The 23,792-nt window shown below is 40.2% G+C and overlaps 1 protein-coding gene across 1 annotated transcript; it reads right to left on the bottom strand.

The window, feature by feature from the left end:
- Positions 1 to 2,113: 2,113 nt before the first annotated feature.
- On the bottom strand, positions 2,114 to 2,560 carry LOC138897960 (uncharacterized). Its single transcript, XM_070183987.1, has one exon. The coding sequence runs from the start codon at positions 2,558 to 2,560 to the stop codon at positions 2,114 to 2,116; it is 447 nt and encodes a 148-aa protein (XP_070040088.1).
- Between the last annotated feature and the right edge of the window lie 21,232 nt (positions 2,561 to 23,792).

Here is a 23,792-nt window from a genome sequence, read left to right as displayed (position 1 = left end):
TATAGGGGCAAGCCACATAAACCATATTTTAACCTTTTTAAGCATAAAAGCTTAAAACATTTTTGGGACCAAACTCTTTACGTGCGACTTCGTCAATAGTTGTCATGTCGTATTTTATCTATCTAAAGCTCTAAAAAGTCGATTCTATTTATTCTATATAGCAAATACAAAGAAAATGAACATTCATTATTATATGAAACAAGTCTACAACGTAACTTATTCCTTAAAACCAATTTTAAAAAAATACCTTTCAAATCGGATAACAGAAATCGCGGAACATTTTACCAATATATATTGCAAACTCAACATCTGCTTCGCATGTTCTAGATCAGAAATAGATAAACGTGGTGCTAAGTTTCTCCTACATGCCAGTTTAGGTGTCATACCTGTTTACCCGTAATTAAAATGGTACAGTTGAATTTATACGTAGTTTCTAAATAAGTGAATTAATTTGATCATGAAATAAATAAATAATCGAAGAATTGCACAATACTTAGCCTTAGGATATAGACGAAACAACAGAAGCAATAATTCCGGAAACATGATTTCCGGGCACAACAACAAAGAAAATTAAGAAATAAGAAGATAAGATTGGATTGAGCTTTGTATAGAGTATAGCATAAGTTTGCCAGAAAATTTATGTCATTTACAATGACAACTGAGCTCACTATTTATAGCTATGAAGAAGGTCCTAGGGTCATCCCCTTCTTTAATGTAAATTATGAGGGGCATTGATGAAGATATAACGGTGAATATAAATGCCAAATTCCTTGTAACGGGTAACTGCTCTTAATGCCATGAAATATTCTCTATTAAATGCTACCAGGAGAAGAGCATTTATCACATCTTTATGAGCGTTATTCTTTCCGGTGACAAATAAAACAGTTGCCTTTGGTCTTTAGCCATCCCCCAGTCTTAGCTTCCACGTGTCCCTTTCTCGGACGGACACGTGTCCCTTTCTCAGACGGTCACGCGTCATAGCATATTTTACCCTATATATATAATCCCCTACTTTCCGGTGACATGACTTTGTGTTACCGGAAAGTTGGTAGAAACGCTCTTTTGACGGGAATTACTATAATTTCCTTTGAAGGCTTTTGACGGTTGATTTGACACATGTCTCTCCGCATTTAATGCCGCGAACACGTGTCGTCTCATGATTCAGCACAACGTTTGCTGATTATCGAGGTAATCATGGCCATAAATTTAGCCGCCAAAACTTTTACTTATACGTATCAGCTTCCTCCCTTATACTTCATAATCTTTCAAGCTTCCTTTATCTAACTCGCATCTTGCTCTTCATCGTTTCTCTAATTCTCTTCAAACGAAAAACCTTCTCCTTCTTTCATACAATGGCTTCTTCCTCAAAATGTACCGGTTTTTCAAAAAACAAGAGCAAGGCCGAGGACTCTGCTCCTCCAACAGTGGGCTCTATCATCTCTAGAAGTCTTATTACCACAAAAGACTTCGAAGAGAAATTTTCTACTGCTAACTCTCATACATGGGCCGTTAGTAGGTACTCTACTTCCATACGTCCTTCGAGCATTCCTGCTATGAAGGAAGACTGCCGCTGCCATGACTTGGAAATTATTGCTCCTGATATATCGGAGTGAGTCACCCTACCCAATGAGGGTTTTACATATATTTGCATCATATACCTTTTACTTTGGCTGCGTTCTCTTTAGGCAGAGAGCTTGACTCCGTGATTGCAGAGTTTTGCCTCCGCTACCAAGTGTGTTTGGCACAAGTAAGCCCTTCTGTGTGGAGGACAGTTGCTTGCCTTCGGCGTTTGTGCCAGAAAACTGGAGAGGAGCTGACCTTAGCTCATATGATAAATCTCTGTTCTCCCAAAATCTTCCGCGGGGGAATGATAAACCTCTGCAAGTGTGGCCACCATGCTTTGTTGTCTAGCATGGATGATGACAACAATAGTGGGTGGATGGAACGGTTCATTACAGTTGCCATCAATGACATCATTCCGGAAACGGGTTCATCCTTTCCGGTCGCTTGGAACCGCACTCGTAAGCTCTTTGTTTAGTATTTCCTTTTACTAAATATTTTTCTATAGCCATATTATTCCTCCATCCTTTGTTTGTTTCGCCCAGGTCGTTGCTTAAAACTCGAGTAGGCTTTCCTTCAATTTTTCGGAAGCGTCTGAACTCCTCGGATTCAATCCCTTGGTGAATGCCTCAACTGCCCATTCATCCGGGACAACCGGGAGCAACATTCTCTCCTTCTGGAACCGGGTAACAAACTCTCGTAGTAGCTCAGACTCTCCTTGCACAATTCTAAATATGTTGTCCTTTCGGGCCTGTACTTTTCTTGCTCTGGCATGAGCCTTGATGAAAGAATTCGCAAGCATTTCAAAGGAATCTATGGAATACTTTGGTAATAGTGAATACCATGTCAAGTCCCCCTTCATGAGGGTTTCTCCAAATTTCTCCAGCAGCAGAGATTCAATTTCGTGAATGGCTAAATCATTTCCCTTTATCGCCGTTGTGTAGGTGGTAATATGCTCCTGGGGGTCAGAAGTTCCGTCATACTTTGGAACTTCAGGCATTTTAAACCGCTTTGGGATTAACTCTGGTGCCGGACTTGGCTTGTACGACAATTGAGTATACTTTTTTGAGTCCGGACCTTTCAACACTGGTGGCGCGCCCAGGATCTAGTCCATGCGGGGCGTTCACTTCCCTCATGAATCGTAAAAGTTCAGTTTTGAAATTATCATTCTCGTTGTTGAGGCCGAATCTGTTCCCCCTGCCCTATCGTAGCCAATTTCACCCCTGGGAGTGTTGTTGTCGATCCTCCACGTCGTTTGATTCGTGGGAACCCGGGAGGAATCAGATCTCGTCTGTTTGCATTATTTGAAGGTCTCGACAACGCTTGCTTTAACTTAGTCATAACTTTATCCTGTTGCATGAAGTGGCCTAGAATGATCTCATGTTGCTCTTGCAAGACCCTTACCGCGTCGATGACATGCTCTTCATCAGCGTCATCGGGAGTGGTCCCCCGAATAAGTCGAGGATACTGCATGTCATGCACTAGTGTAGCGTCATTCCCCTCATTATGGGTATCACTGATTGAATCCTCGGAATGAGGTTGATCCCCTCGAATCTCGGGGCTGCGCATGTCGTTAACAGTGTTATCTGCCATGTGTTATGATATTTTCTAAGACAAAAGCAATCAAAACACGTTAGTAAAAAAGGCAAGGATCAATTTAATTACAAGGCTATCTAGTCCCCACGGTGGGCACCAAACTGTTTGCCGTAAAATGGTACAGTTAATTAATTTAATCATAAAATAAATAAATAATCGAAGAATTGCACAATACTTAGCCTTGGGATATAAACGAAATAGTAGAAGTAATGATTCCGGGAACAGGATTTCCGGGCACAACAACAAGGAAAATTAAGAAATAAGAAGATAAGATTGGATTGAGCTTTGTATCGAGTATAGCATAAGTTTGCTAGAAAATTCGTGTCCTTTATAATGACAACTGAGCTCACTATTTATAGATATAAAGAAGGTCCTAGGGTCGTGCCCTTCTTTAATGTCAATTATGAGGGGGCATTGATGAAGATATAACGATGAACATAAATGCCAAATTCCTTGTAACGGGTAACTGCTCTTAATGCCATGAAATATTTTCTATTAAATGTTACCGGGAGAAGAGCATTTATCACATCTTTATGAGCGTTATTCTTTCTGATGACAAACGACACAGTTGTCTTCGGTCTTTAGCCATCCCCCTGTCTTGGGTTTCACATGCCTCTTTCTCGGACGACCACGTGTCATAGCATATTTTACCCTATACAACACCCATGTCGACATGACACTAGTATGGGTGTGGGTATGGGATCCGTACCGAATCTGGTCATACAATTTTGGGTACTTTGATCACGACAAAATAATTAGAGACTAGATACAATTTGATTCCCGAAATCAGAACCAAAAAATAGGGTAAATTTGAAGAAAATAGTACACCTTATCTAGAAAATCATACATTTACTTATCTACAACTTGAGAATAAAAAAGAAATCCACACTTTACAAGCTATACGTAAGTATTCCACAAAATTTCTCATAATTTAGAGATATTTTATATTTTTTGAATTACTTTAGCCGGATCCCCGCATAATATCCGTAATAGGATCCATATTTCTGAATCTTAGAATTTACATGTCGAAGGATCCGATCTCTAGATCCGCACCCGTGTCAGACACCCGTTCCCGTATCCGTTGCTTAGACGTGGTGTACTTCAATTCCCCACTTGAAATTTAAATTGGAATATTTTGTGAAGAGTTTTACTCGGTTTATTCTTTTGTTTAGGAAGTCTGTTCAAAATGTCTGTTGGACGGAGAACGGGAGAAGCATATGGTATTTTTTTTAGATTAGTCTGTGTTTGATGGGAGTATTTGAGAAGAGGTCATTTTGTCCCTCATTGGAAAATGAAAGAAAGGAAGAAGTGTTTAAAAGCACTTCTTTGTCTTATATAGTTTGAATATTTTTAAGGATGTTTTGGAGGGAAATTGGAATTTGACTATATTATTAAGAGATTTTTACCTTCCTATACTACATATGAAACTTTATTACCATCCCTAATCAAGTTTTACCTTAATTACATGGGCATATACAATTTACCAGTTATATATAAATTAATATTAATAAGTATCCCTTTATATTAGGAATTGAATAGGGAAACAGTTATTTCCGATCCCTGTTTTCTCTCTCCCTCTCTCTCTCTCTTTCTCTCTCTCTCTCTCTCTCTCTCTCTCTCTCTCTCTCTCTCTCTCTCTCTCTCTCCCCATCTCCCTTTCTCCCCTCCTCTGTTCTTTCTATGGATGTTCAAATCCAAACCGTAACCATTAACCGAACCGAACCGAACCGAACCAATGGCTTATTGGCTAATTGGTATTGGGTTATTAGGGTAATGGTTGGTGAACGGATTGAGATTTTATCAGTATTTTAAAAGGCGTGGGCGTAAGGCGAGGCATTTTACATATGCCTCAGCGAGGCGTAAGCCCCGAGGCACGGGGAGTAAGCCTCATATGTATTTAATTTTTAATATTTTATAAAATAATATAATTACAATAAATATTTATAAACAGATAAAATTGCATAAAAATAAAGAAAACTATATATATATATATATATATATATATATATATATATAGAGAGAGAGAGAGAGAGAGAGAGAGAGAGAGAGAGAGATGTGCTTCATCCCTATAAAAAATTAGTCAAAATAATCTATTATACGCTACTTAGAAGCTCAAGTAACTTGAGTCGAAAAGAATAAAGTTTTCTACATGGAGGAACAAAAATGATGACTAACCTGCAATTTGAACTTTGAATTTGCCTATGAAGGAGAATGAAGTTCTCTTTGTATTTGTAAATTTTTTTTGAATATTCGTTGCTTTTGGGAGATATTAGCAGACTAGCGGACAAGATAAAGAATTGGGAAAGACCATGAATTGGGGCTTCAGTCATTTAAAAAGGTCTTGGCTTTTAAATTTAATACATTTCAGTTCCTTTTAAAAATTTTTGAGTAATTACCAAGCTGAATTTTGAAAATTTGGGTATTATATGAATACTTATTCAACAAATTTTATTTTAATTTGAAAAGTTTTCTTGGGCTTATGCCTCACTAAAACAATGCGCCTCGAACGCCCAGGCGCCCGAGCATACGCCCTGAATTGCTGGGCGTACGCCTCTTGAGACTTTCGCCCCATACCATTGCCCCGGGGCGTTTTTGGTACGCCCCTCCCCAGGGCTCGCCCCGAAAATGCCTTTTAAAACACTGGATTTTATAATTAACGACTTAACAATTTTGGGGCGAATTACTCAATTTTCTTATTGTATAAACCGTTAACCCGTTAAGAATTTTAATATTTACACTATTTACTCCTATGTATATAAAGTACTATTGAAACTCTAAATGACTAAATCCCTAATATCTAATTCTCAATTGAATTCAGTCCACAACAGAGAGTGAGAAGTCGACCAGTCATCTCTCCTAAGTCCTAAATCCCTAATCAAAATTTCTCTTAATCTAAATCCGCTCATGCTCATCACTCGTCACTTATCACTCGTCAGTCTCTTGATGATCTTGGACACCAGGTGCATAGGGGTAACACATTTAAAGGACCAATTAAGAGTAATCTAATCACCAAACCAACTAGTTGAAATAAGAACAATGGAGTCACTAAAAGAGGAGGCTCATATTGTAATGACCCTACTTGTCGTTTTAAAAATTAGTGCTACATTCAGTGACTTAAGGTCTCGAGCAGCTTCGTAATATGTATTATGATCTGCGGGTGTGGTCGAGTTTGATTTTAGGAAGATTTATAATTAAATTGAAAGAACAAATCCTATTTAGAAGCTTAAATTGAAAGAGTTGACCGGAGAGTTGACTTTTGAGCAAACGACCCCGGAATGAAATTTTTATAATTTCAATAGCTTCGTATGGTGATTTCTAACTTAGGCGTATGTTCGAATTTGGATTTGGAAATCCGTAGGACAATTCGACGCATTTTGGCGAAAGTTGGAAAATGGAAGATTTTTTAAAAGTCCGACCGAAGGTTGAATTTTTGATAACGAGGTCAGATTTCGATTCTGGAAATTTGAATAGCTCCATTTCATCATTTATGACTTGTATGCAAAATTTGAAATCATTCCGGATTGATTTGATACGTTTCGGTGTAAAATATAGAAGTTGAAAGATTTGAAAACTCATAATTCGATTCGATGCGCGATTCGTAATTTCGGCGTTGTTTGACATGGTTTGAAGCCTCGACTAAGTTTGTATTGTATTTTGGGACGTGTTTGTATATTTGGTTGAGGTTCCGAGGGCTTTGGGTGGATTTCAGAAGGTTAACGGATCAATTCGGACTTGAAGAAAAGATGCTGGAATTTCTGGGCAGCAACTGATTCTTTCGCTTCTGCAAAAGTTTCATCGCAGAAGCGACTGGAAAGGGAGCTGGGTAGAGGATGGCTTGAACTCGCAGAAGCGGATATTTCTGTGCACCTGCGCAATCGCAGAAGCGCAAGTAAGAACGCAGAAGCGAAGCTGGCAGCTTGCTGGTTTTTTTCATATAAGCATGAACAGTGATCGCAGAAGCGTGAACTGTGATCGTTGAAGTGTGAATAGTGCCCACAAAAGCGTGAACAGTGCCCGCAGAAGCAGAGGCAGTGCAGAAGCGTGAACAATGCTTGCATAAGCATGAACAGTGCCCGCAGAAGCGTGAACAGTACTCGCAGAAGCGAAACTGGGCAGAAACATAAGGACCAAAAATCAGTCACTTTGCCATTTCATTTTGGAATTTTTGGAGCTCGGTTCTTGGGCGATTTTGAGGATTTCTTCACGATTTCAACTCAAGTAAGTGTCCTATACCCGAATGTGTTTATATTTTATAAATCCATGGTTATATTCATCGTTTAATTCAGATTTAAATGGAAGAAATCAAATTTTTTGCAAAATCTTCCAAAAACGAAAAATTTAAGATTTGGAGGTCGAGTTATTATCGGAATTTGATAAAATTGGTATGGTTGAACTCGTATCGGAATGGGTGTTCGAATTTCATGAAAATTATGTCGGGTTCCGAGGGGCGAGCCTTGTGTTGACTTTTTTGACTTTTGTTGACTTTTTGGAATAAATTTTTAAGTCGACGTTTAATTATCCAGAATTATTTTCGATGAATTTTAATAAAGTTGTACAATTAATTTGGATAGATTTGAGCTGTCCAGAGGTTAATTCAAGCAAGAAGCCGATTTTAGAATATCGGCATAACTTCAAAAAGGTAAGTATCTTGCCTAACCTCGAATGGGGGAATTACCCCTTAGGCATCGAGTCTTATGTTTCCATTTGTGAAATATGAAAAGCCATGTACGCAAGGTGACGAGTATGTACTCGGGCTTATATATGCAAAATATATTGGGTTAAATCTTAGATATATTGTGTAGTAAATTGGATAATTATTGGTATTTATTAAATCATCTATTTGTCATGCCTCAATTCGTGTTTGTTGAATTTATTTTTAAATGACAGTTTGGTGTGATTTTTACTTGTATATTAATGTGAATTCCGTGAGTTTGATGATTTGATATTTCTTGAAATTTAATTTCATTACGGATTTTCCCTCTGCAAATAATTAATTAAATAAGCTTAAGAATAGGTGTTAGTATATTTACCAAAACATTGTATATAAAAAAAAGGTGTTGTCCTATGCTGAGTTATATTTCCATCTCTATTGTTGATTCGAGATTTTATACGCATTGTGTGGAGCCTTGGGCTATTTGTTGTGAAATTAATTGATTATGTTATATCTTTGGAATTTGGTTGTGGCCGTTGGGCAATTTGTGATGTTAATTGGTTTTTGTTATGTTGTCATGATAATATTCTGTGTAAATTTTTATGTTATTTGAGTTATTATTTTGAGGATATAAGGGTGACATTCCACTATTGATATTATATGGGTATCAGGGTGGCATTTCACCGTTGTTATGTGTGTTGGAATATTATCTGGGCGGAGTGATAAAGGTGGCTATAGGAGAGATAAGGGTGGTTATAGGAGCGATAAGGGTGGCTATTGATATTGTCAGGGCGGAGGGATAAAAGGCTATTATAGGAGTAATAAGGGTGGCTATAGGAGAGATAAGGGTGGCTATTGTCAGGGATAATATGTAATGATATGGAGTTGTTGCGTTGGTGATTTTTATGTGATGTTGTAATTTTCCTTGTGTTTATTTTTATATCTTGTGCAATTGGTCTTGTTGTTGGTAAATTGGTAATAGTATGATTTATGTTGAAATTGGGGGTTTGTGGCTATTGCCAGGCGGATTATGATATGAAATATGGATACGAGGTACCTTGAGTAAATAATGATGATATTGTCACGTGAATTGTCCGTGCAATTGTGATATGAAATGAGGGAACGAGGTGCCGTAGCTAAATAATGATGATATTGGCATGTGAATTATCCGTGCAATTGTGATATGAAATTAGGTGTCACGACCAAAAATTCAACTAGTCGTGATGGCACCTAACACAACCCGTTAGGTAAGCCAACTTTCAATTATCCAATTCCAATAATAATTATTAAAGCAATTTAAGTGAATAAAGATCTTAATCTTATACATCCCCCAAAAACTGGTAGTACAAATTATGAGCTTCTAAGAATAGAGTATACAAAGCGGAAATGAAATAATTACATAGTCTATTTGAATAATACATAAACAGAGCTTTTATAAATCAAAGGCTACCATGAACAAGAGACAACTACAACAGGAATGCTGGTACATCTTCAAATCCCGCAACCATCAAGCACATCAACAACAATAGCCAACATCTGCACGCAATGTGCAGAAGTGTAGTATCAGTACAACCGACCCCATGTACTGAGTAAGTAACAAACCTAGCCTTAGGTTGAAAGTAGTGACGAGCTTCTACCAAGGTCGGGTCCAAAACCACTAGTCTACAACAGTCCATAACAATATAAAGAAAATAATACCAGAAGTAACTCAGAGGTAAAATGCTCAGCCAAATCATGATTTAAAAAATAATAGTTCTTCCTTTCAAGTACATCAGTGAAAAATCCAAATCGTTTACCGAAATTTCCAAAAATATGAATAAGTTTGAAAGCAATAATTTTCCCAAAATCATTTCAATAATAAATGATATGTTTCATTTTCTTTCCAGATAACCCGTGTAAAAAAATGCATCACTATGCCCATCTATCAACATGTGTGAGAAATCATGAATAATGTGATACCGTACAACATGAGGAAAACACATCTCTATGCATATATGTCATGTGTGCATGTCAATGCAATGTATCTAAGAGATTGTACTCATGTACTCACACTCTCAGAGTACTCAATCTCTCACTGTCTCGCATTCTCTCTCACTATGCTCAGCACACTCAATCACTCAGCGTTATACAATACCTGCTGCGGCGTGCAGCCTGATCCCTGTTTATAGTCGACTGTGCTCACTGGGGGTGTGTACAGACTCATGAGGGGCTCCTACAGCCCAAGCGCTATAAGCACAGACAACTCATGTGCTGCACGGACAATTCACGTGCTATAATATCATATCTGGATCCGCACGGCCAACTCACGTGATGCACGGCCAACTCACGTGCAATAGTATAATATATGGATCCGTACGGCCAACTCACGTGTTGCACAACCAATTCACGTGCAATAGTATAATATATATAAAGCCAACATGGCCTACTGCGGCGTGCAGCCCGATACCAAAAAACATATCTTCACAATCAGGCCACCAGCCTCCCTCAATCATCAATCTCTCCAGTCTCTCTCTCATGGGCTCACAATGTCATGAGAATAGCCCAAAATGATGATATGAGGTATCAATAAATAAAAATAGAGAGTGAGATATGATATGCAATGAAATTAATATGATTGAGTATGAATTTTCAATTTTAAATAAATAATTCACAATAATATGACCTCTGTGGGTCCCAATAATACTGGCACATAGCCTCAACATGATTTTTAATATGCTTTTCAGCTCAATTTCTTTAACTCATAAAACTACATGGAAAATGCCAAGATCATTTAACTAAAAAATTCCACAGAAATAATTATGTCATAATTTCTATAGTGCACGCCCACACGCCCGTCACCTAGCATGTGTGTCACCTCCCAACAATTCATGAAATACATATATTCAGGGTTCATACCCTCAACTCCAAGATTAGAAGAGTTACTTACCTCGAACAAGCCAAATCCAATGTCGAGCAAGATAAGCAATGCTCCAGAAATTCCATTCTGCGCGTATCAACTTCCAAACGGCTCGAATCTAGTCACAATTAATTTGATTCAGCTCACAAAATTATAGGAATTAATTCCATATCAAATTACTAATATTTTCCAAAAATCTAAAATTACGTCCCAAAAATCACTCGTGGGCCCACGTCTCGGAATCCAATAAAACTCACAAAATCCAAACCCTCATTCAACCACGAGTCCAACCATACCAAAATTACTCAAATCCGACAACAACTCGGCCTTCAAATCCTCAATTAAAGTCTATGAAATTTTTTACTATTTTCAACCCAAAACATTAATTTGTTGATAAAAATAATAATATATTCGTGTAATTTAACCAAAACCGAGTTAGTATCACTTACCTCAATCCATATGGTGAAAATCGCCTCAAATATCGCTTCAATCCGAGCTTCATAGCTCCAAATGTGTTAAAATGGCCGAAACCTCAAAATATATCTTTTGTCCAGGCATTTACTCTTCGCGATCACGGAAAATGCTTCGCAATCGCGAAGCAAAAAAAAATTCAGCCCCAAAATTGCTCTTCGCGATCGCGGAAAATGCTTCGCGATCGCGAAGAACAAACTCCCCAACTCTTCCAAACAGCCTCTAGTAATTGGTCATAATATTTTATACAAAACTCCAAATTGTAATTGGTTTAACTTTCTAAAATTTAGACACCAAGAGCTATAACTTTCATTTGTTATTCATCTCCCAATTCCTTATATATTGCTATATATAAGCTTCCAAAGTCAGCCATGTGCAATAGAGATTTCCAAACTCTTCCCAGACAGCCTATAGTTTATCCATCATAACCTTTTGTACAAAACTCTAAATGAAAAATGGGTTACATTTCTGAAAACTAGGCATCAAGGGCTACAACTTTCATATTTGGATCATCTCCAAATTCCTTATAAATTGCGAGATATAAGCTTCCAAAGTTGGGTTAGTGCAGCAGGATTTTTCTCTACGCGATCACGAAAAGGCTTCCGCGATCGCGATTAACAGTGCCCAAACAACAAAATTGCTCTTCGCGATCGCGAACATTTGTCCGCGATCGCGATGCATACCTCCGTGGACAAAAACCAGCAACTAAGAATGGCCTAGAAATGGTCTGAAACCAACCTGAAACTCACCCAAGCCCCTCGGGACCTCAATTCAAGCCTAATGAACTTTGAACTTTCAAATTCTATATCTTGTGCCGAAATACATCAAATCAATCCGAAATGACCTTAAATTTTGCACACAAATTATAAATGACATAACGAAGCTATTCCAATATCCAGAATCGGATTCCAACCTCGATATAAAAAAGTCAACCCCCCGGTCAACCTTTCCAAAAATTCAACTTTCGGCATTTCAAGCCTAATTCCACTACGGACCTCCAAATAATTTTCCGGACACGCTCCTAAGTCCAAAATCACCATACGAAGCTATTGAAATCATCAGAATTAAATTCCGAGGCCGTTTATACATAAGTCGATATCCGGCCACTATTTTAACTTAAGCTTTAAACCTTGGAACTAAGTATTCCAATTCATTCCAAAACCTTACCAGACCCGAACCAATTGCCCCGGCAAGTTACACAACAACTGTAAAGCCCAATTTGAGCAGTAAATTAGGAAACGAGATTGTAATACTCAAAACGATCAGTCGGGTCGTTACATTAGGGCACGAGGTGCCGTGGCTAAATGATGATGATATTGGCACGTAAGTTATCTGTGCAGTTGTGATAGAGAAATTTGGCAAGAGGTGCCATGGAAATATGAAAGTGGGATGCGACCCGTATATTATGATTTTAAAATGAGGTGTCACATGGTGACTTCGAATTGAAAGAATTATATTCAAAAAAATTATTTGGAAGGATTATTATTCATAAAAATCTATTTGAAAGAATCAAATTCGAAAGATATTTATTTAAAGGAATTATATTTGAAAGAGATTTATTTGAAATAATTATATTTTAAATATATTTATTTGAAGGGAGTATATTCGAAATATATTTATTGGATAGTATTATATCCTAAAGATTATTATTTGAGAAGTATATAGGCGAAAGATTTATATTTGAAAGACTTGAATTAATTAGGTGTACATGTATTTATTATTTATTGAGCAATATTAATGGTGTTCGTGTTGCCCTGCTGTGCAGATTACTGGTTGATTAGTGTTGCCATTATTGTTATTTGTTTCCTATTATTTTGTATACTATATTGCACAGGTTAATAGACTAGTGAGTGTCTTGACTGTACCTCGTCACTACTCCATTGAGGTTAGTCTTGATACTTAATGGGTACCGACTGTGGTGTACTCATACTACACTTCTGCATATTTTTGTGCAAAGCCAGGTATTGGAGATATCGGACTTGGACAGAGTTAAAGCGGGACCGTAAGGATTCAAGGTAGAGCTGCTTGATCGTCGCAGTCCTTTGGAGTCTTTTTATTTTATTGTACTGTTAATTTTTAATAAAACAGTATTGAGTATTCGATCCTTGAGATCATTATATGTATTCAGTTAGTGTTCGTGACTTAGTATTACCAGTCTTGGGAGATTTTCATAATTGTTTCCGCTGTTAGTTTTGATTACTTATAAAAACAAATGTCTTGAAATGTAATTGAAATCGGCTTACCTAGTCTTAGAGACTAGGTGCCATCACGACGCCTGAGGTGGGATTTTGGGTCATGACACATATGGAGTCCCACAATGGAAAGGTATAAAAGCCAGTGAACTATGCAGTTTGGCGTTTGGTATTCGCAAGACTAGGATTGTTCAAAATATTTCTATTTGGTTTAGCCGATAAACCGCCCGATAACCGCCCAATAATCGTTAATCCGATACCAATCCGCTTGTTATTGTCACGACCCAATTTCACCTATAGGTCATGATGGTGCCCAACTTCACCGCTAGGCAAGCCAACAGTGAACTAGCCATGTATTTATTCTTTTTAACAATTTCGAAATGGTTGAATTATATTTATTAAGTAAGTAAGAGGTGAAAAATTTAATAAAATAAAGTGTAAACAATTATGAGAACAAGTGTGGTGAAATAAATACTCAAAAGCCATCAAATGTCTACTAGTATAATTCCAAGACTTGGTGTCGCAAGTGGATGAGCTACTAGTAGAATATAAAAAATACTAAACTACTGTCTGAAATAGAGTAGACAGAAAATAATGCAAAAGAGAGACTCCAGGTGCTGCCGAACGGACTCAGAAGAGCAGCTCACCACTAGGCCTCGGGGTATCAGGGGTGCGCGCCGGTTTGACTGCCAGATGCACCTGCCTCAGATCCTTCATGATTAGTGTAAAAGTGTAGCGTGAATACATAAACAACGTGTACCCAATAAGTATCCAGTCTAACCTCGAAGAAGTAGTGACGAGGGGTCGACATCGACACTTACTATGGGCGAACAATAAAATACAGAAATGCTAAATAGACATAGAGTATGTGAATAATAACTTTAACATAATAACAACAATGATTAAATAATTCTTTAACTAATAGTAAATTCCAAGAGTCTTCTATTAGCACATACTAACTCCAAATAAAATCCGAACAAATAAATAAATTATAATCTCGCATTTCATGAAAATTAATATCAAGTGTGTTCAGGTTTCAAGCATTAACACGCATGATTTATGCCAAGGTCGTACGGTCCGATCAAGAATAATGTGTACACTACCGAGGGTCGAGCGGCGCAAACCATAGATGCATCTATTATACTGCCGAGGCATTCGACCCGCTCCACAAGAAGAGAGGATACATTATGAACATCCGATTTCAAAGCTATTATAAGGCTAATACACAAAGAAAGACAATTTCTGTTAACAGTCAAGTAACCCGCCAAAACTCAAATAAGTGAAATTCGAGCTCTACAAATCATTTACCAAGTTTCATTATAATTTAGATACTTTAATTAACAAGTAAGGTGCAAACATTACAAGTATTTCATGATTTGGGACCTAAACTACTCGGACTTAAGCATAATTAGTAGCCACACACGGACTCTCGTCACCTCATCACCTCGTGCGTACGTAGCCCCCACAATTAGAATCAAATAGCAATTTAAATTACCTATGGGGTAAGTTCTCTCTTACAAGGTTAGGCAAGAGACTTACCTCGTCTCAAAGTTCACTTTCCGACCACAAATTCACTCTAAGGACCCAACTTGGTGATGAACAATCCGAAGCTAGACAAATGTTATATAAACTAATCAATATACGCTCAAAAGTTAATAATTTAGCTATTAGAGTGAGTACCCAACCCAAATTGGAAGATTCTTAAAATTTACCTTTGGGCCCACGTCCCCGGATTCCGGAAATATTCGAAGATAATTGTTACCCATAACCTCACAAACTCAAATATATAATTTTCACCCAATTCCATAACCATTTTCATGGTTAAATCCCATTTTTTTATTTATCAAAACCTAGGTTTTTCAACTAAACCCATAATTTTCACAATTTTACATGTTACAATCTACCCATAATCTATGTATTTAACTTACATTGGATAGAAATTACTTACCTCCAATAGCTAGGTTAAAACCCCTCTTCAAAGAGCTCAAAAATCGCCCAAGAGATGAAAGAAATGAGCCAAAATAGCCTAAGTCCCGACATTAATAGACCTCATTGCCTCCAGCGATTCCGCTTCTGCGGACCATGGGCCGCACCTGCGGAAAATCCATTGCAGGTGTGGTCCTAGCCCAGGCCATCTGACTTCGCTTCTACGGACGGGCTCCCGCTTTTGCGGAAAGCAGCGTCGCACCTGCGGTCAAGGCCTGGCCAACCTCTTCTCGCACTTGCGGCCCTTTCATCGCAAAAGCGAGGCCGCTTCTGCGGAAGATCCTCCGCTTCTGTGGGCCACTGACCTTTCGTCCAAAGCCGCTTCTGCGGTCAGAAGCTCGCACCTGCGGCCAAAAATATCGCAGGTGCGGGCACACCAGAACTAGTGCACCAGCAGTCCCCCAAGCCCAAATTCGAGTCCGATTTACAATCCGATCCACATCCGGGGCCCCCAGGACCCCATCCAACAACATAATACGGACCCGATCGCGCGTTCAAAACACCAGAATAACATCTAGAAGTACGAATCGGATACCAAAATGCATGAATCGAATTATAAAACTTAAACACTTTTGCGCGCGCGATTCCTATCAAATCAACTCGAAATGACACCAAATTTGAGTGCAAGTCTTAAATCACCATACGAAACTATTTTCAAGCTCGGATTTACAAACGGACCTCGATAACACCAAAACCTACTCCAAACCAAATTCAAAGAACTTGAAAAACCTTCAAGGTGTCAACTTTCACTATTAAGTGCTGAAACGCTACCGGGTCATCCAAAACCCGATTCGAACATGCGCCCAAGTCCAAAATCATCATACAAACCTAATGAGACCGTCAAATCCCGATTCCGAGTTCGTTTACTACAAATGTTGACCCAAGTCAAACTTAACCCTTTTAAGCCAATAAAAAGGAACTAAGTGTTCCGATTTTAACACGAACCCTTCCAAACCCGAACTAACCATCCCCGCAAGTCATAAATTAGTAAAAGCACATATGGGGAGTCTTATTTAGGGGAACGAGATTCTAGAAAGCAAAATGACCGGCCGGATCTTTACATTCTCTACCTCTTAAACAAACGTTAGTCCTTGAACGGGTCTAGAATCGTACCTGAAATACCGAATAAGTATGGATATCTGCTCTGCATGTCCTCCTCGGTATCCCAAGTCTCCTCCTCGACTTGTTGACCCCTCCACTGAACTTTTACCGCATAAATTGTTTTGGACCTCAACTGACGAACCTACCTGTCAACAATGGCAACTGGCTCCTCCTCATAACCTAGGCTCTCATCTAACTAAACTGTGTTGTAGTATAACACATGCGACCTGTCGGAACGATACTTCCGGAGCATAGACACGTGGAAGACTGGATGAACTCCCGATAGACTGGAAGGTAAAGCAAGCTCATAAGAAACCTCCCCAACTCATCTCAACACCTCAAATAGACCTATAAACCTTGGGCTCAACTTGCCCTTCTTTCCAAACCTCATGATTCCCTTCATCAGCGAAACTTTAAAGAGAACATTCTCGCCCACCATAAATGATAAATCACTCACCTTCTGATCCGCATAACTCTTCTGTCTGGACTGTACTATGCGAAGTCGCTCCTGAATCAACTTTACCTTTTCCAAGGCATCCTTCACCAAATCAGTACCATATAACTTAGCCTTACCGGGCTCAAACCATCCGATGGGCGAACGACATCGCCGACCATATAAAGCCTCAAATGGAGCCATCTCAATGCTGGACTGATAAATTTTGTTGTAAGCAAACTCAGCCAAAGGCAAGAATTGATCCCACTATCCTCTGAAGTCAATTACACATGCTCTGAGCATATCCTCCAAGAATTGAACTGTCCGCTCCGACTGCCCGTCGGTTTGTGGATGAAAGGTTGTGCTGAGCTCTACCCGGGTCCCCAACTCACTTTGTACTGCCCTCCAGAAATGCAAAGTAAACTGAGGCCTCTATCTTATATAATGGAAATAGGCACACCGTACAACCGAACAATCTCCTGAATGTAAATCTGGGCCAATCTCTTTGAAGAATACGTGGTTACAACCGGAATGAAGTGTGCCGACTTGGTCAACCTGTCGACTATGACCTAAATTGCATCAAACTTCCTCAAGGTCCGCGGCAACCCAACTATGAAGTCCATAGTAATGCGCTCCCATTTTCACTCAGATATAACGATCTACTGGAGTAGGCCACCTGGCTCTGATGCTCATACTTAACCTGCTGGCAATTTAGGCACCACGCTAAATACTCGACTATGTACTTCTTCATCCATCGCCACCAATAATGCTGCCTCAGGTTGCGATACATCTTCGTAGCACCTGGATGAATAGAATACTGAGAACTATGTGCCTCTTTTAAAATCTTCTCCCTTAATCCATCGACATTACAGACACATAGACGACCCTAGAGTCACAGAACACCATCTTCACTAATGATAATCTCCTTGGCACCACTCTGTAGTACCGTCTCTCTGAGAACCAATAAGTGCGGATCGTCGTACTGGTGAGCCTTGATCTGCTCGAATAGTGAAGACTAGGCGACAACATACGTAAGAACTCGGATGGGCTCTGAAATATCCTACCTCACAAGTTTATTAGCCAAGTACTTAATGTCCAAAGCTAGTGGCCTCTCCTCTGAAATGAATGCCAAACTACCCATACTCTCCGCATTTCTCCTCAAGGCATCCGCAACTACATTTGGCTTACCCAGATGATAAAGGATGTGTAATATCATAATCTTTCAGTAACTCAAACCATTCGCGCTGCCTCAAATTGAGATCCCTTTGCTTGAACAAATGCTGCAAGCTACGATGATCATTGTAAACCTCACAGGACACCCCATAAAGATAATGCCTCCAAATCTTAAGAGCATGAACTATCACGGCCAACTCCAAATTATGTACGGGGTAATTCTTCTCGTGGGGCTTCAACTGACGTGAAGCATATACAATAACTCGACCCTCCTGCATCAATACACAACCCAAGACAACGTGTGAAGCGTTGCAATACAAAGTATGCATCCTTGAACTAGAAGGAAACACTAACACCGGTGCTAAAGTCAAGACGGTCTTGAGCTTCTGAAAGCTCACCTCGCAATCGTCGGACCATCGGAACGGAGCACCCTTCTGGGTCAATCTAATCAAATGTGTTACAATATATGAGAAGCCCTACACAAACCGACGATAATAACCCGCTAACCCCAAGAAGCTCCTAATCTCGGTCGATGTGGTAGGACAAGGTCAACTTTGAACTGCCTCGATCTTCTTGGGATCTACCTTAATACCCTCGCCTGATACAACATATCCCAAAAATGCCACAGAGTCTAACTAAAACTCACACTTGGACAACTTCGCATATAGCTTTTGTTCCCTCAAGGTCTGAAACACCACTGTCAAATGTTGCTCATGCTCGAGTAGATCAGAATGTCATCAATGAAGACAATGACAAACTAATCAATATATGGAATGAACACCCAGTTCATCAAATCCATAAACGTCATCGGGGGTGTTATTCAAACCGAAGGACATCACTAGAAACTCATAGTGGCCATATCTAGTCCGGAAAGTCGTCTGCAAAACATTTGATTCACGAATCTTCAACTGAAGGTACCCCGATCTCAAGTCAATCTTAGAGAACACCCTGGAACCCTGCAACTGGTCAAACAAATCATCAATACGCGGCAACATGTACTTGTTCAAAATGGTAACTTTGTTCAACTGGCGGTAATAAATGCACATCCGCATATTCCTATCTTTCTTCTTCAAGAATAACACCGGTGCACCCCAAGGCGACACACTCGTTCTGACGAACCCCTTTTCTAGGAACTCATCAAGTTGTTCTTTCAACTCCTTCAACTCTTTCGGAGCCATGCAGTACAGTGGGATAGAGATATACTGGGTATCTGGAGCCAAATCAATACAGAAATCGATATCATAATCTGGTGGCATGCTTGGAAGATCAGAAGGAAACAGATCGGAGAACTCCCGGACCATGGGCACTGAATCAATCGATTGAGTCTCTGTAGTAGTATCCTGAACATAAGCTAGATAAGCCAAACAACCCTTCTCAGCCATGTATCGAGCCTTCAGAAAGGAGATAACTCGACTAGATGCACTGATAGATGAACCCTTCTATCACGCCCCAACCTCGGGGAGCGTGACCGGCGCTCAACCGAGTGAACCCGGTCGAGCAAGCCTATTAAACCTTTCCTACCCGACTCATTCATAATCCAAAATGGGATCACATCACCATTTGTAAACACAGGGGGGATTAGTTATATAAATATATAAACGTATATAGTTCATTTTTCCTTATATACATTATGCCATAGTTGAGTTCCCAAAATACAACTCGATCCAACAACCACCCCAACATACATACATACATACATGACCTACATAAACATCTACAGAGCCTCTAAGAGTACAAAAGAGAAACATGACAATGCCAACAACAAGGCCCCGACTATACCTCAAAATATGAAAACTTATGCAAAAGAAGGACTACATGACCCCTGGGAGAAATGGGGCTCACGAAGACTGCTGTGAGGAGAGAAAGAGAGCACCACCTATCTGCGATCGGCACTATCCGCGATGGAACCACCTACATCCATTCAAAGATGTAGCACCCCCGGCAAAAGGGACGTTAGTACTGTCGAATAGTACTAGTATGTAAGGCAAACACCAATCTTAGTAGAATGAACAGTGAAAGAAAGAGAAGGCAGTCATAATAATCAATAAGAGTTTCATAGAAATACAAAGAAAACACCAAGTAAGGGTCACATAGTTTCTAATTCAATCTTTCCATCTTTTTAGATTAGTAATCTTTAGTGCCAAAGCCACAACTCACAATGCCACCGTGTTTTTACACGGAGTCCGATCTCGGCCCGACCGGCTAAGCCATCTCAAGTGAGACATATCCATATCCACAATGTAAATCAATAATTCTAACACAAATTCCACCATGTGTATAGCATGGCGTCCGATCTCGGGCCGATCGGCTAAGCCATCTCACTTGAGACATAACCTCTTTCAATTGTTTACTAAATTCACATTTCTTTCCCATCTTTCATTACATGGCACAAACAACCTCATTTATTAAGTAGTTCTTGGCACTTGGGAACATTTTACAATTCAAGTCTTTTCCCCTTTTATCCATTCAAATAACATCATCACACAAGGCATTGCACACATAAGGGAAGGATCTTGGAAACAACATAATTACTTTCTCAAATAGCATGATGACATGGTAACCATCTAAAATAATTAGGGAACATGAATCATTCAATCCAACACACTAAGGCAATCAATTCTACTATGATAAAGTTAGAACTTACACCCATCATTCGGACACCAGGAGTTCGATTCTAGGAAGAAGAGAGTTAGCCATACATACCTCAATTGCGCTTCTTTAGACTCTACAACTATCCAGAACCCTTAGCAACCACAATCTATTTTAGCAATATACAAATTGAACCCAGAATTAGGAAAACGTTCATGGTACTGGCTCACTTTTTCCCCACACTCTTTATCACACATGCATACAAGATAAACCACCCTCATACCCATGAAGTATTACCCTAGTACCCTATTATAGCTATGTTTGAAATTAAGAGCTGGGGTGATGAAGCCTTACCTTTTAGGGTGAAGAATTTTGGTGCTCTACTTGAATATTTTCAAGGCTTTGAGTGATGGTTGAAGATCAATTTGATGAAAAATTAGGCCCTCCCTCTAGAACCCTCTCTCTCACTCTAGAAATATCAGAAATAAGCTTCAAAATAGACTAAAGGGGTGTTTTAACGGAATGGGGGTCGGGTTTTAAATTATGAAAAATGGTACCCCGACACAGGTCTGCGGTCGCATATGCGACCGCATAATGGTTATGCGGTCCACAAAGTGACCACAGAAATGGCCCTCAAGGGCCTAAACTTTCGGCTCAGGTATGCGACCAGTATGCGGTCCACATACTTGTTCTGCGGTCGCATAATGCACCGCAGAACTCCCTCTGCAGAAATCCAAGAGGAATTATGCGACCGATATGCGGTCCGCATATCGATTATGCGGTCGCATAATCGACCGCAAAACTGACCTCAAATTGGCCAAACTTACTGCTTCACTCTGCAGCCATTATGCGATTCGCAGAGTGATTATGCGACCGCATAATGGGCCGTAGAAACGCTTTCTTATGCGAAATATTTCCCTCTAAGTCCGTAGGGTACCGTTCAGTCCAAAAAGTCCGAACCGCGGCTAGCGTTTTTACTATAGTAACGCAGGAATCTATCTTGGCACCACGAAACCCTGAGTTTTTGGTTAAAAGTTTTACGGGTCCTTACACCTTCCACTCCAATCTAGGAAGTTCTGGCATCGCCAAGGTAACAGTCTAGGCATGACAATCAAGGATGGCGTGATATGAAGACAACCAATCCATTCTCAAGATGACCTCAAAGTCGGTCATATCAAGCAACAGAAGATCCGCTCTAGTCTCATAACCACATAAAGTCACGATACATGACTGATAGACCCGATCCATAACAAAATAATCGCCCACTGAAGTGGACACATAAAGAGAAGTACCTAAGGACTCGCGGGGAACACCCAGGAGATGAGCAAACAGAGATGAAACATATGAATATGTAGACCCTGGATCAAATAGTACCAAAGCATCCTTACCACAGACAAAAATAATACATGTGATCACGTCATCTAAGGCTATTACATCTGGTTTGGCTTGAAAGGCATAGAACCTAGCTGGAGTGCCACCTAACTGGCCTCCACCTCTGGGACATCCCCTACCCACCTGCCCTCCGCCTCTGGGTGGCCGGACGACTGGTGTTGAAATCATATGTTGTTGACCCTGCTGCACTGCCTTGACCCAAAGCCAGGGGCAGAACCTCCTCACATGACAAAGATCCCCGCACTCAAAACAACCTCTCGGTACAGTTGACTACTGACCTAAAGTCTAACCTTGATGGCCTGAAGGACCACTGGAGGAGCCCTGAATAGATGGGGTATGGTAGGAGCTCTTTGGAATGGCGCCGACATAAGGTCGCATTAGAGCACCCCAGAGGAGGCGGCAATGCTGGATATGTGGGCCTACTAGACTGACCCCTCAACAAATTAACCTTTTCCCCCAACCGGGGCACCACTGAACCCTCCAGAATATCGAAACCGCTTATCCCTCGTCGCCTGCTCTCGGCTCCGCTAACGAACACCCTCCTCCTAGCTATCTCCACAACTAGCTCGTACGAAGTCCCCATCTCAACCTCTCGGTCCATAATGACCTAAATACCAGAGTGCAAACCTGTAACAAACCTCCCCACTCTCTCTACATCGATAGGAAGTATCATAAGTGCATGGTGAGACAACTCAGAGAATCCCGTCTCATAGTCGGTCACCGACATCTGGCCCTGTTGGAGCTGCTCGAACTGAAATCACAACTCTTCCCTCTGAGAGGGTGGAATATATCTGTCCAGGAAGAGGCATGTAAACTGGTCCCAAGTCATGGGACGAGAACCTGCTGGTCTGCCGAGAAGATAGGACTGCCACCATCTATGGGCCCTGCCCTCCAAATACATGAGGATGTAGCCTGGTCCATCTTTCCAATAGCTTCTGCGACTCGCAGGCCGCAACTGGTCTGGGCTCAGGTATAGCTGCTGCAACTAGCTGAGCTACGCCCACGGGTAGTGCGCCCGGGGTCTGATATATGGCAGTTGCATGCCCTGGAGCCTGAGCGGTAGGGGCTTGTGCTCCCCCTCCCGCCTGAGATTTGGCTGGGTCCACTGGAAATAAACTAGCCTGAGTCATAGAATCCATGAACCGTAGCATACGACCCATGACCTCCTGGAATCCCGGTGCGTACATGAAATCTACCGGGCTGGCTCTGCTGCAGGCACCTCGCCCTACTCCTCAATAATAGGATCCTCTACTGGATCCACTAGTGGCACAACTGGAGCACCTCTAGGACGTCCTCATCATCTACCATGAGTTGTAGCCCTCCCTCGGCCTCTAGCAACAGAGGGAGCAGCTCCTCCATGATCGAGTACATCTGTCGCACGCGTTCTCACCATCACTAAGCCTCGGGTTATCGGGGGTACGCGCCGGTATGATTGCCAGATGCATCTGCCTCAGATCCTGCATGATTAGTGCAAAAGCGTAGCGTGAGTACATAAATAACATGTACCCAATAAGTATACAGTCTAACCTCGAAGTAGTGACGAGGGGTCCACATCGACACTTACTGTGGGCTAACAATAAAATAAATAAATGCTAAATAGACATAGAGTATATGAATAATAATATTAACATAATAACAATAGTAAATAAATAATTCTTTAACTAATAGTAAATTCCAAGAGTCTTCTATTAGAACATACTAATTCCAAATAAATTCCGAACAAATAAATAAATTATAATCTCTCACTTCATG

This window comes from Nicotiana tomentosiformis, chromosome 8 (assembly GCF_000390325.3).
Source record: "Nicotiana tomentosiformis chromosome 8, ASM39032v3, whole genome shotgun sequence".
NCBI lineage: Eukaryota > Viridiplantae > Streptophyta > Magnoliopsida > Solanales > Solanaceae > Nicotiana > Nicotiana tomentosiformis.
Note: the sequence above shows the minus strand (reverse complement) of the source record. Positions and strands in the feature narration are given on the sequence as shown.

Coding starts and splice junctions, on each gene's coding strand:
- LOC138897960 (XM_070183987.1), bottom strand. CDS start 2,560: ATGCCTGAAGTTCCAAAGTATGACGGAACTTCTGACCCCCAGGAGCAT.